Source organism: Cherax quadricarinatus, chromosome 45 (assembly GCF_038502225.1).
Source record: "Cherax quadricarinatus isolate ZL_2023a chromosome 45, ASM3850222v1, whole genome shotgun sequence".
NCBI classification, from domain to species: Eukaryota; Metazoa; Arthropoda; class Malacostraca; order Decapoda; family Parastacidae; genus Cherax; species Cherax quadricarinatus.
The window spans coordinates 31,174,887-31,189,886 of NC_091336.1; the positions used below are offsets into that span (position 1 = coordinate 31,174,887).

The 15,000-nt window shown below is 44.0% G+C and overlaps 1 protein-coding gene across 2 annotated transcripts in view; it reads left to right on the top strand.

The window, feature by feature from the left end:
- LOC128694952 (fibrinogen-like protein 1) overlaps positions 1–15,000 on the top strand; it is a 106,621-nt gene that overhangs the window by 76,687 nt on the left and 14,934 nt on the right. For both annotated transcript variants that reach the window (XM_070094396.1, XM_070094397.1), the window contains exon 7: positions 7,290–7,419. In XM_070094396.1, the coding sequence (XP_069950497.1) occupies positions 7,290–7,419 (130 nt within the window). The remainder of the gene's footprint in view (positions 1–7,289; positions 7,420–15,000) is intronic.

Here is a 15,000-nt window from a genome sequence, read left to right on the forward strand (position 1 = left end):
AATAATAATAATAATAATAATATCTTTATTCCTACAAGTACATGTACCACAAGGTATACAGGCCTAGATGACATCAATGACATACTATATAGAAAGCCGCTTGTTATGCAGAGCATTGCGGGCAAATTAGGTCAGTTTTGTCCCAGGATGCGACCCACACCAGTCGATTAACATCCAGGTACCCTTTTTACTGATGGATGAACACAGACAACCGGTGTAAAGAAACACGCCCAATGATTTTACCCTCGCCGGGAATCGAACCTGGACCTTCGCCGTGTGAAGCGAGAGCTTTAGCACCACAACACTGAGGTATCCATATTTCGGTCCTATTTACAAACGTGTTGTGTGGGAATAGCACTAAGGTAGCCCCCCTTAGGTATCCCTCAGACATTCTTTGGGCATCATATATTAGGCTTCTTATCTATAAACATAGTTTATGTCTATCTACCCGTTTAATAACACTACGAGCTATACCTGTTTATTTCTATGTATAGAGCAGACAAAATACATGACCTCTGACCAGTTTTGAGGGTTGTTCTACGCTGGGAGCCCAGCCTGAGGCCAGGTACAACCAGTGGCTTGTCTCGCTTAGCAACTATAAATAGCGCAAGCGATAGAGAACAGTTTCTTACGCAAGATGCCACTAACCGGATCTAATTTGTTTATGCAACTTTGACTTGGCAAATCGGACGGCGCGGTGTGGGGTCCAATATTTACTTATTTATGGCGGCATTCATCCGCAACTAGCCGGTCAAGCCCTTACCCCCGCTTACATCTCTAGCCTACTTCTTTTAAACCACACCCACCCTCACCTATCCTCTCACTGTCCTCCTCTCCTTCCTGCCACTCATAACCACCACTTATTATTTCCTGACTCGCTCGCTCCTTCCCTCCCCGCCCTTCTTTTTTTTTTTCTTCATGTGACCCGTAGCTGGTGGTCAAGGCATTCGGTTCGCAAATGAAAGGTCCAGCAATCGTTTCCTGTGATTTGCTTGTCATTCCTTTTATGCACGAAGGGAGGGCGGCTTTTCAACTCCCTCGCTTCGTGCATAAAGGAGTATCACCAATAAACCTCTGGTTGTCTTCCAGGGGAAACTTGATAAGTTCCTCAAGTCAGCTCCTGATCAGGCGGGCTGTGGTGCATATGCTGGACGGTGTGGGGCCAGCACCTAACAGGTTCAGGTAGTTAGTCGCATCCTGGGAGAAAGTGATGTACACTGTGAATGTATGACACTGCTACACAAAATGTGGAAAGCCCTTAACAGTGCTGTTGGAATGATTCAAGTGTCCGGTGAAAAAAATATATGACCTTTTCACTGTTACCAGTTCCGCCCTACCTGGAGTCAACGCCCCTGCGGCCCGGTCCTTGACCAGGCCTTCCTAGAATCCAGTCCCGAAAAAAAGTCAGTTGCAGTCTGTTTTAGTCACAGTCACAATCACACACGCTAACATACTCACCCTTTCTCTGTCTCTGTCTGTCTGTCTCCTTCTCTCTCTCTCTCGCTCCCTCTTTCTCTCCTTTTACCCAAACACCATAAAACTTTCGCCCAGGTAGAAGGCGATCTCAAAATCTGGATGTGGATGAATAGAGCCGGAAGAGAGAGATCCTGGAGAAGCGCAACGGCTGGAAATCTTCCATCTGCTCTCTCCATTTTCACCCTGACCATCCATGTGAACTTTTCTAGATCGGTTTCCTCACCTGGACAACTTGGGTCTATAGTGAAGAACCCTTGGCATGGTGTATGTTGATATAGTGAGATACAAGTAAAGATGAGTGATCTTAAAGAATATCATTCATATCATTTTGAAAAAGACTTAAGACGTCTGAATGCCATAAGTGTATGTACCTGCGTCTTTTCATCCACACTGGCAGTGTCGTATACGTTCTATTTTAATTAATATCTTCTCAACACATTTATTAATGTATAATCAACGTTTCGGTGACAAATCAATCTTCATCTTCAGAATACATTTTTGGAACATGATTTAACAACACAAAATACAATATACAGTAAGTAATATTTAAAATTTAATTCAACTAGCCAAGTTGACAGGCCTTGCTCAAATGTCCTATACGAGAAATCTGTATATGAGAGGTGTTGTTCAAATACCCTATATGAGACGTGTTATTCAAATGTTCTGTATGAAAAAAAATGAAAGGTGTTCAGATATTCTGGATTACCTGGAGTTGCTTCCGGAGGTCATCGCCCCTGAGGTCTGGTCCCAGACCAGGATTCCTGGTTGCCGGCCTGAACTATCAAACAGATAGTACCCGCATTTGAAACGAGGTAGTTACTGTGAAAGCTGAGGAGAGTTACAGTAACGCTTTCGTTTTTACTTGTACTTGTAGTTCATGAAGCTCTCTGTTTTGTAGTTCATGAAGCTCTCTGTGTTGTGTTGTAGTTCATGTAGCTCTCTGTGTTATGTTGTAGTTCATGTAGCTCTCTGTGTTGTGTTGTAGTTCATGTAGCTCTCTGTGTTGTGTCGTATTTCATGTAGGTCTCTGTGTTGTAGTTCATGTAGCTCTTTGTGTTGTGTTGTAGTTCATGTAGCTCTCTGTGTTGTAGTTCATATTTCTCTGTGTTGTGTTGTAGTTCATGTAGCTCTCTGTGTTGTAGTTCATGTAGCTCTCTGTGTTGTAGTTCATGTAGCTCTCTGTGTTGTTGTTCATGTTGCTCTCTGTGTTGTGTTGTAGTTCATGTAGCTCTCTGTGTTGTAGTTCATATAGCTCTCTGTGTTGTAGTTCATGTAGCTCTCTGTGTTGTAGTTCATGTAGCTCTCTGTCTTGTGTTGTAGTTCATGTAGCTCTCTGTGTTGTGTTGTTGTTCATGTAGGTCTGTGTTGTGTTGTAGTTCATGTAGCTCTATGTGTTGTGTTGTAGTTCATGTAGCTCTCTGTGTTGTGTTGTAGTTCATGTAGCTCTCTGTGTTGTGTTGTAGTTCATGTAGCTCTCTGTGTTGTGTTGTAGTTCATGTAGCTCTCTGTGTTATGTTGTAGTTCATGTAGCTCTCTGTGTTGTGTTGTAGTTCATGTAGCTCTCTGTGTTGTAGTTCATATAGCTCTCTGTGTTGTAGTTCATGTAGCTCTCTGTGTTGTAGTTCATGTAGCTCTCTGTGTTGTGTTGTAGTTCATGTAGCTCTCTGTGTTGTGTTGTAGTTCATGTAGCTCTCTGTGTTATGTTGTAGTTCATGTTGCTCTCTGTGTTGTGTTGTAGTTCATGTAGCTCTCTGTGTTGTGTCGTAGTTCATGTTGCTCTCTGTGTTGTGTCGTAGTTCATGTTGCTCTCTGTGTTGTGTTGTAGTTCATGTAGCTCTCTGTGTTGTGTTGTAGTTCATGTTGCTCTCTGTGTTGTGTTGTAGTTCATGTAGCTCTCTGTGTTATGTTGTAGTTCATGTAGCTCTCTGTGTTGTAGTTCATGTTGCTCTCTGTGTTGTGTTGTAGTTCATGTAGCTCTCTGTGTTGTAGTTCATGTAGCTCTCCGTGTTGTGTTGTAGTTCATGTTGCTCTCTGTGTTGTGTTGTAGTTCATGTAGCTCTCTGTGTTATGTTGTAGTTCATGTAGCTCTCTGTGTTGTAGTTCATGTTGCTCTCTGTGTTGTGTTGTAGTTCATGTTGCTCTCTGTGTTGTGTTGTAGTTCATGTTGCTCTCTGTGTTGTGTTGTAGTTCATGTAGCTCTCCGTGTTGTGTTGTAGTTCATGTTGCTCTCTGTGTTGTGTTGTAGTTCATGAAGCTCTCTGTGTTGTGTTGTAGTTCATGTAGCTCTCTGTGTTGTGTTGTAGTTCATGTAGCTCTCTGTGTTGTGTTGTAGTTCATGTAGCTCTCTGTGTTGTGTTGTAGTTCATGTTGCTCTCTGTGTTGTGTTGTAGTTCATGAAGCTCTCTGTGTTGTGTTGTAGTTCATGTAGCTCTCTGTGTTGTGTTGTAGTTCATGTAGCTCTCTGTGTTGTGTTGTAGTTCATGTTGCTCTCTGTGTTGTGTTGTAGTTCATGTAGCTCTCTGTGTTGTGTTGTAGTTCATGAAGCTCTCTGTGTTATGTTGTAATTCATGTAGCTCTCTGTGTTGTAGTTCATGTAGCTCTCTGTGTTGTGTTGTAGTTCATGTAGCTCTCTGTGTTGTGTTGTAGTTCATGTAGCTCTCTGTGTTGTAGTTCATGTAGCTCTCTGTGTTGTGTTGTAGTTCATGTAGCTCTCTGTGTTGTAGTTCATGTAGCTCTCTGTGTTGTGTTGTAGTTCATGTAGCTCTCTGTGTTGTGTTGTAGTTCATGTTGCTCTCTGTGTTGTGTTGTAGTTCATGTAGCTCTCTGTGTTATGTTGTAGTTCATGTTGCTCTCTGTGTTGTGTTGTAGTTCATGTAGCTCTCTGTGTTGTAGTTCATGAAGCTCTCTGTGTTGTGTTGTAGTTCATGTAGCTCTCTGTGTTATGTTGTAGTTCATGTAGCTCTCCGTGTTGTGTTGTAGTTCATGTAGCTCTCTGTGTTGTAGTTCATGAAGCTCTCTGTGTTGTGTTGTAGTTCATGTAGCTCTCTGTGTTGTGTTGTAGTTCATGTTGCTCTCTGTGTTGTGTTGTAGTTCATGTAGCTCTCTGTGTTGTGTTGTAGTTCATGTAGCTCTCTGTCTTGTGTTGTAGTTCATGTAGCTCTGTGTTGTGTTGTAGTTCATGTAGCTCTCTGTGTTGTAGTTCATGTAGCTCTCTGTCTTGTGTTGTAGTTCATGTTGCTCTCTGTGTTGTGTTGTAGTTCATGTAGCTCTCTGTGTTGTGTTGTAGTTCATGTAGCTCTCTGTCTTGTGTTGTAGTTCATGTAGCTCTGTGTTGTGTTGTAGTTCATGTAGGTCTGTGTTGTGTTGTAGTTCATGTTGCTCTCTGTGTTGTAGTTCATGTAGCTCTCTGTCTTGTGTTGTAGTTCATGTTGCTCTCTGTGTTGTGTTGTAGTTCATGTAGGTCTGTGTTGTGTTGTAGTTCATGTTGCTCTCTGTGTTGTGTTGTAGTTCATGTAGCTCTCTGTGTTGTGTTGTAGTTCATGTTGCTCTCTGTGTTGTGTTGTAGTTCATGTAGGTCTGTGTTGTGTTGTAGTTCATGTTGCTCTCTGTGTTGTGTTGTAGTTCATGTAGCTCTCTGTGTTGTGTTGTAGTTCATGTTGCTCTCTGTGATGTGTTGTAGTTCATGTAGCTCTCTGTGTTGTGTTGTAGTTCATGTTGCTCTCTGTGTTGTGTTGTAGTTCATGTTGCTCTCTGTGTTGTGTCGTAGTTCATGTTGCTCTCTGTGTTGTGTTGTAGTTCATGTTGCTCTCTGTGTTGTGTTGTAGTTCATGTAGGTCTGTGTTGTGTTGTAGTTCATGTAGGTCTGTGTTGTGTTGTAGTTCATGTAGCTCTCTGTGTTGTGTTGTAGTTCATGTAGGTCTGTGTTGTGTTGTAGTTCATGTAGGTCTGTGTTGTGTTGTAGTTCATGTAGCTCTCTGTGTTGTGTTGTAGTTCATGTTGCTCTCTGTGTTGTGTTGTAGTTCATGTAGCTCTCTGTGTTGTGTTGTAGTTCATGTAGCTCTCTGTGTTGTGTTGTAGTTCATGTAGGTCTGTGTTGTGTTGTAGTTCATGTAGCTCTCTGTGTTGTGTTGTAGTTCATGTTGCTCTCTGTGTTGTGTTGTAGTTCATGTAGCTCTCTGTGTTGTGTTGTAGTTCATGTAGCTCTCTGTGTTGTGTTGTAGTTCATGTTGCTCTCTGTGTTGTGTTGTAGTTCATGTAGCTCTCCGTGTTGTGTTGTAGTTCATGTAGCTCTCTGTGTTGTGTTGTAGTTCATGTAGCTCTCTGTGTTGTAGTTCATGTTGCTCTCTGTGTTGTGTTGTAGTTCATGTAGCTCTCTGTGTTGTAGTTCATGTTGCTCTCTGTGTTGTGTTGTAGTTCATGTAGCTCTCCGTGTTGTGTTGTAGTTCATGTTGCTCTCTGTGTTGTGTTGTAGTTCATGTAGCTCTCTGTGTTGTGTTGTAGTTCATGTTGCTCTCTGTGTTGTGTTGTAGTTCATGTAGCTCTCTGTGTTGTGTTGTAGTTCATGTTGCTCTCTGTGTTGTGTTGTAGTTCATGTTGCTCTCTGTGTTGTGTTGTAGTTCATGTAGCTCTCTGTGTTGTGTTGTAGTTCATGTTGCTCTCTGTGTTGTGTTGTAGTTCATGTAGCTCTCTGTGTTGTGTTGTAGTTCATGTAGCTCTCTGTGTTGTGTTGTAGTTCATGTTGCTCTCTGTGTTGTGTTGTAGTTCATGTTGCTCTCTGTGTTGTGTTGTAGTTCATGTAGCTCTCTGTGTTGTGTTGTAGTTCATGTTGCTCTCTGTGTTGTGTTGTAGTTCATGTAGCTCTCTGTGTTGTGTTGTAGTTCATGTAGCTCTCTGTGTTGTGTTGTAGTTCATGTTGCTCTATGTGTTGTGTTGTAGTTCATGTAGCTCTCTGTGTTGTGTTGTAGTTCATGTAGCTCTCTGTGTTGTGTTGTAGTTCATGTAGCTCTCTGTGTTGTGTTGTAGTTCATGTTGCTCTCTGTGTTGTGTTGTAGTTCATGTAGGTCTGTGTTGTGTTGTAGTTCATGTAGCTCTCTGTGTTGTGTTGTAGTTCATGTAGGTCTGTGTTGTGTTGTAGTTCATGTAGGTCTGTGTTGTGTTGTAGTTCATGTAGCTCTCTGTGTTGTGTTGTAGTTCATGTAGGTCTGTGTTGTGTTGTAGTTCATGTAGGTCTGTGTTGTGTTGTAGTTCATGTAGCTCTCTGTGTTGTGTTGTAGTTCATGTAGGTCTGTGTTGTGTTGTAGTTCATGTAGGTCTGTGTTGTGTTGTAGTTCATGTAGGTCTGTGTTGTGTTGTAGTTCATGTAGGTCTGTGTTGTGTTGTAGTTCATGTAGGTCTGTGTTGTGTTGTAGTTCATGTAGCTCTCTGTGTTGTGTTGTAGTTCATGTAGGTCTGTGTTGTGTTGTAGTTCATGTAGGTCTGTGTTGTGTTGTAGTTCATGTAGGTCTGTGTTGTGTTGTAGTTCATGTAGGTCTGTGTTGTGTTGTAGTTCATGTAGGTCTGTGATGTGTTGTAGTTCATGTAGCTCTCTGTGTTGTGTTGTAGTTCATGTAGGTCTGTGTTGTGTTGTAGTTCATGTAGGTCTGTGTTGTGTTGTAGTTCATGTACGTCTGTGTTGTGTCGTAGTTCATGAATATCTCCGTATTTTGTTTTTCTTCATGCAACTTTATTGTGGTAAATTGTTATAAAGTATATACGATGTTCTTGTTTAACATGTTACATTATCCGTCAAGATAGTGAGTGTGTGGATGTTGCAGGTAATGACAACCTTCACGCTCTGACTGCCGGAGATCACAGTTACCGCCTCAAGGTCGTCGCCACCAACCTCCGAGGAGAACACCAGTCTGCTGAATGGGACACTTTTGCCGTGGCTGACGAATCCAACAAGTAATGTGTTCCCTTACTCTGTCCATTACTAAGTTTATAGGAAGGACTTAATTATAAATGAGTCCTTTCTAACTGACCTGTTTTACCTATTCGGCACGACATATATCGATATATATATATAGATATATATATAATGTATATATATATAATGTATATATAGATATATATATATAAAGTATATATAGACATATAATGTATATATATATATATAATGTATATATATAATGTATATATAAATATATATATGTATATATAGATATATATATAATGTATATATATATCGATATATGTCGTGCCGAATAGGTAAAACAGGTCAGTTAGAAAGTGTGTGTGTGTGTGTATATATTTTAACAAGTTGGCCCTCTCCCACCTAGGCAGGGTGACGTAAAAAGAAAGAAAATCCCCGAAAAGAAAATACTTTCATCATTCAACGCTTTCACCACACTCACACATAATCACTGTTTTTGCAGAGGTGCTCAGAATACAACAGTTTAGAAGCATATACGTATAAAGATACACAACACATCCCTCCAAACTGCCAATATCCCAAAACCCTCCTTTAAAGTGCAGGCATTGTACTTCCCATTTCCAGGACTCAAGTCCGACTATGTAAAAATACGTAACCGGTTTCCCTGAATCCCTTCACTAAATATTACCCGGCTCACACTCCAACAGCTCGTCAGGTCCCAAATACCATTCGTCTCCACTCACTTCTATCTAATGCCCTCATGCAAACTTGCTGGAAGTCCAAGCCTCTCGCCCACAAAACCTCCTTTACCCCGTCCCTCCAACCTTTTCGAGGACGACCCCTACCCCGCCTTCCTTCCCCTACAGATTTATACGCTCTCCATGTCATTCTACTTTGATCCATTCTCTCTAAATGACCAAACCACCTCAACAATCCCTCTTCAGCCCTCTAATACTTTTATTAACTCCACACCTTCTCCTAATTTCCACACTCCGAATTTTCTGCATAATATTTACACCACACATTGCCCTTAGACAGGACATCTCCACTGCCTCCAACCGTCTCCTCGCTGCTGCATTTACCACCCAAGCTTCACACCCATATAAGAGTGTTGGTACTACTATACTTTCATACATTCCCTTCTTTGCCTACATAGATAACATTTTTTGCCTCCACATATACCTCAACGCACCACTCACCTTTTTTCCTTCATCAATTCTATGATTAACCTCATCCTTCATAAATCCATCCGCTGACACGTCAACTCCCAAATATCTGAAAACATTCACTTCCTCCATACTCCTCTCCAATCCGATATCCAATTTTTTTTTTATCTAAATCATTCGATATATTCATCACCTTACTCTTTTCTATGTTCACTTTCAACTTTCTACCTTCACACACATACAAACACACACACACACATACAAACACACACACACACACACACAAACACACACACACACAAACACGCAATCAGCGAAGAGGCGGGCCCAGGAGCTGTGACTCGACCCCTGCAACCACAAATAGGTGAGTACAAATAGGTGAGTACACACACACACACACACACACACAAACACACACACAAACACACACACACACACACACACACACACACACACACACACACACACACACACACACACACACACACACACACACACATGGGGGCCAAGATACATGGAGGGCTAAGATGATGGAGGTGGTACTGGAGAACTTCATGTACCAACACGTAAGGGACACTACAAGAGAGAGAGGAGAGGATGAACCAGCAAGGCTGGACTTAGTATTCACCTTCAGTAGTGCAGATATCGAGGACATCACATATGAAAGACCCCTTGGGGCCAGTGACCATGTGGTTTTAAGCTTCGAATACACAGTAGAGCTACAAGTGGAGGGAGAAGCAGGAAGGCCAGGACGAATGAAGCCAAACTACAAGAAAGGGGACTACACAGGAATGAGGAACTACCTGAACGGGGTTCAGTGGGACAGAGAACTGGCAGGGAAGCCAGTTAATGAGATGATGGAATATGTAGCAACAAAATGCAAGGAGGCTGAGGAGAGGTTTGTACCCAAGGGTAACAGGAGTAATGAAAAAGCCAGGATGAGCCCATGGTTTACCCAAAGGTGCAGGGAGGCAAAAACCAAGTGTGCTAAGGAATGGAAGAAATATAGAAGGCAAAGGACCCAGGAGAATAAGGAGAACAGTCGTAGAGCCAGAAACGAATATGCACAGATAAGAAGGGAGGCCCAAAGACAATATGAAAATGACATAGCAGCGAAAGCCAAATCTGACCCGAAACTGTTGTACAGCCACATCAGGAGGAAAACAACAGTCAAGGACCAGGTAATCAGGCTAAGGAAGGAAGGAGGAGAGACAACAGGAAATGACCGTGAAGTATGTGAAGAACTCAACAAGAGATTCAAAGAAGTGTTCACAGAGGAGACAGAAGGGACTCCAGAAAGACGGAGAGGTGGGGCACACCACCAAGTGCTGGACACAGTGCACACAACCGAGGAAGAAGTGAAGAGGCTTCTGAGTGAGCTAGATACCTCAAAGGCAATGGGGCCAGATAACATCTCCCCATGGGTATTGAGAGAGGGAGCAGAGGCGCTATGTGTACCCCTAACAACAATATTCAATACATCTATCGAAACAGGGAGATTGCCTGAGGCATGGAAGACAGCAAATGTAGTCCCAATCTTTAAAAAAGGAGACAGACATGAAGCATTAAACTACAGACCAGTGTCACTGACATGTATAGTATGCAAAATCATGGAGAAGATTATCAGGAGAAGAGTGGTGGAACACCTAGAAAGGAATGATCTCATCAACAGCAGCCAGCATGGTTTCAGGGACGGGAAATCCTGTGTCACAAACCTACTGGAGTTCTATGACATGGTGACAGCAGTAAGACAAGAGAGAGAGGGGTGGGTGGATTGCATTTTTTTGGACTGCAAGAAGGCGTTTGACACAGTTCCACACAAGAGATTGGTGCAAAAACTGGAGGACCAAGCAGGGATAATAGGGAAGGCACTACAATGGATCAGGGAATACTTGTCAGGAAGACAGCAGCGAGTCATGGTACGTGGCGAGGTGTCAGAGTGGGCACCTGTGACCAGCGGGGTCCCGCAGGGGTCAGTCCTAGGACCAGTGCTGTTTCTGGTATTTGTGAACGACATGACGGAAGGAATAGACTCTGAGGTGTCCCTGTTTGCAGATGACGTGAAGTTGATGAGAAGAATACACTCGATCGAAGACCAGGCAGAACTACAAAGGGATCTGGACAGGCTGCAGACCTGGTCCAGCAATTGGCTCCTGGAGTTCAATCCCACCAAGTGCAAAGTCATGAAGATTGGGGAAGGGCAAAGAAGGCCGCAGACGGAGTACAGTCTAGGGGGTCAGAGACTACAAACCTCACTCAAGGAAAAAGATCTTGGGGTGAGTATAACACCAGGCACATCTCCTGAAGCGCACATCAACCAAATAACTGCTGCAGCATATGGGCGCCTAGCAAACCTCAGAACAGCATTCCGACATCTTAATAAGGAATCGTTCAGGACCCTGTACACCGTATACGTTAGGCCCATATTGGAGTATGCGGCACCAGTTTGGAACCCACACCTAGCCAAGCACGTAAAGAAACTAGAGAAAGTGCAAAGGTTTGCAACAAGACTAGTCCCAGAGCTAAGAGGTATGTCCTACGAGGAGAGGTTAAGGGAAATCAACCTGACGACACTGGAGGACAGGAGAGATAGGGGGGACATGATAACGACATACAAAATACTGAGAGGAATTGACAAGGTGGACAAAGACAGGATGTTCCAGAGATTGGACACAGTAACAAGGGGACACAGTTGGAAGCTGAAGACACAGATGAATCACAGGGATGTTAGGAAGTATTTCTTCAGCCACAGAGTAGTCAGTAAGTGGAATAGTTTGGGAAGCGATGTAGTGGAGGCAGGATCCATACATAGCTTTAAGCAGAGGTATGATAAAGCTCACGGCTCAGGGAGAGTGACCTAGTAGCGATCAGTGAAGAGGCGGGGCCAGGAGCTCGGACTCGACCCCCGCAACCTCAACTAGGTGAGTACAACTAGGTGAGTACACACACATGGGGCAGGGAGAGAGAGGACCTAGTAGCAATCAGCGAAGAGGCGGGGCCAGGAGCTGTGACTCGACCCCTGCAACCATAAATAGGTGAGTAAATAGGTGAGTACACACAGAAACACACACACACGCACAAACACACACACACACACACACACACACACACACACACACACACACACACACACACACACACACACACACACACACACACACACACACAGGCACACATAACAGGAAAGGCACTGCAATGGATCAGAGAATACCTGACAGGGAGGCAACAACGAGTCATGGTACGTGACGAGGTGTCAGAGTGGGCGCCTGTGACAAGCGGGGTTCCACAGGGGTCAGTCCTAGGACCTGTGCTGTTCTTGGTATACGTGAATGCCATAACGGAAGGGATAGACTCAGAAGTGTCCTTGTTTGCGGACGATGTGAAGTTAATGAGAAGAATCAAATCGGATGAGAATCAGGCAGGACTACAAAGAGACCTGGACAGGCTACAAGCCTGGTCCAGCAACTGGCTCCTTGAGTTTAACCCTGCCAAATGCAAAGTCATGAAGATTGGGGAAGGGCAAAGAAGACCGCAGACACAATATAGTTTAGATGGGCAAAGTCTGCAAACCTCACTCAAGGAAAAAGATCTGGGGGTGAGTATAACACCGAGCATATCTCCCGAGGCGCACATCAATCAGATAACTGCTGCAGCATACGGGCGCCTGGCAAACCTACGGATAGCGTTCCGATACCTCAGTAAGGATTCGTTCAAGACTCTGTATACCATTTACGTCAGGCCCATACTGGAGTATGCAGCACCAGTTTGGAATCCACACCTAGTCAAGCATGTCAAGAAATTAGAGAAAGTGCAAAGGTTTGCAACAAGACTAGTCCCAGAGCTACGGGGATTGTCCTACGAAGAAAGGTTGAGGGAAATCGGTCTGACGACACTGGAGGCCAGGAGTTTCAGGGGAGACATGATAACGACATATAAAATACTGCGCGGAATAGACGAGGTGGACAAAGACGGGATGTTCCAGAGATGGGACACAGACACAAGAGGTCACAATTGGAAGTTGAAGACTCAGATGAATCAAAGGGATGTTAGGAAGTATTTGTTCAGTCATAGAGTAATCAAGCCGTGGAATAGCCTAGAAAGTGAAGTAGTGGAGGCGGGAACCATACATAGTTTTAAGGCGAGGTATGATAAAGCTCATGTAGCAGGGAGAGAGAGGACCTAGTAGCAATCAGTGAAGAGGCGGGGCCAGGAGCTATGAATCGACCCCTGCAACCACAAATAGGTGAGTACAAATAGGGGAGTACACACACACACACACACACACACACACAAACACACACACACACAAACACACACACACACACACACACACACACACACACACACACACACACACACACACACACACACACACACACACACACAAACACACACACTTGAGCCCAAGTACATTAGCCAGTGAAACTGATGAAAGGAAAGCTACAGTGGAGGAAACCAGGGATATGCAGTGGGAGAATGAAAGGGTGAGGTCAGTCTTGGTGTATGGGCTCCAGGAAGTTGAAGGGGAAACATATGAAGCAAGAAAACAAGGGGAAAAAAAAGCAATTGAAAGCATCATGAAAGCAATAGGAGAAGACGACATGACCCAGCTGGAATATTTTCGGAGAATAGGGGGGTTTGTAAAGAAAAGAACCCGGCCAGTGAGAGTGACCTTCAAGGCAGAAGCGACTCAGACCAGGATCCTGCAGGAGAAAGCACGATTAAGGGACATGCCGGCATGCAGGAAGGTGTATCTCGACCGCGACAGAACACAAGAAGAAAGGCAGAAACTGAGAGATGGTACAAAGGCGAAAGGAGGAAAGAGAGGGGATGGAGAAGACAGACAGGAGATCCCAGACCCAGGAAGAAGATCAAATACAGCCTCCCTCACAACTTCCTATAGAAGCCTCCCAACCAGGTCAACCTCAGTGCAACCAAACACTCTAAATCAAAACACCCATGCCACATCCAATGCCCCCACCCACTACATTACAAACTCCACCCCCACAACAACAACCCATAGTTCCTTACCAGGTCTCCCACTTCCCCAATCCCAATATACCTCCCAGACCACAGTCTTAGAAAAGAAGTTGAAGGTGTGGTATACAAATGCAGATGGAATAACAAACAAGTATGAGGAGTGGCACGAAAGAATCAAAGAGACATCCCCAGACATAATAGCACTCACAGAAACAAAACTCACCAGAATAATAACAGATTCAATCTTTCCATCCGGATACCAAATCCTCAGGAAAGACAGAGGGAGGAGGAGTTGCACTGCTCATTAAAAACCAGTGGGGTTTTGAGAAAATGGAAGGAATGGATGGCACGGGCGAAAGGGACTACTTAGTAGGAACAATCCAGTCTGAGGGACATAAGGTGATAATTGCAGTAATGTACAACCCACCACAGAACTGCAGGAGGCCAAGAGAAGAATACGATGAGAGCAACAGAGCAATGATCGACACACTAGCCGAGGTGACCAGGAGAGTACACATGGGGGGAGCAAAGTTACTAGTTATGGGTGATTTCAATCACAAGGAGATTGACTGGGAAAACCTGGAGCCCCATGGGGGTCCCGAAACATGGAGAGCCAAGATGATGGATGTGGTACTGGAAAACCTCATGCATCAACATGTTAGAGACACTACCAGAGAGAGAGGAGAGGATGAACCAGCAAGGCTGGACCTTGTATTCACCATGAGTAGTTCGGACATCGAGGGTATCATGTATGAAAGGCCCCTGGGAGCTAGTGATCATGTGATTCTGTGCTTCGACTACATAGTTGAGCTCCAAGTGGAGAGAGTAGCAGGAATAGGCTGGGAAAAACCAAACTACAAAAGGGGGAACTACTCAGGCATGAGGAACTTCCTTCAAGACATTCAGTGGGAGAGAGAACTGACAGGAAAACCAGTACAAGAAATGATGGATTATGTAGCAACAAAATGCAAGGAGGCAGAGGAGAGGTTTGTTCCCAAGGGAAACAGAAATAATGGGAAGAACAGAACGAGTCCTTGGTTCACCCAAAGGTGTAGGGAGGCAAAAACTAGGTGTACTAGAGAATGGAAAAGGTACAGAAGACAGAAAACTCAGGAAAATAAAGAAATCAGCCGAAGAGCCAGAAACGAATATGCACAGATAAGAAGGGAGACTCAGAGACAATATGAAAATGACATAGCATCAAAAGTAAAGACTGACCCGAAGCTGTTGTACAGCCACATCAGGAGGAACACAACAGTCAAGGACCAGGTAATCAGACTGAGGAAGGGTGATGGGGAATTCACAAGAAACGACCGAGAGGTTTGTCAGGAGCTCAACACAAGATTTAAAGAGGTATTTACAGTGGAAACCAGTAGGACTCCAAGAAATCAGAACTGGGGGGCACACCAGCAAGTGCTGGATGAGGTACATATAACCAAGGAGGAGGTGAAGAAGCTGCTATGCGAA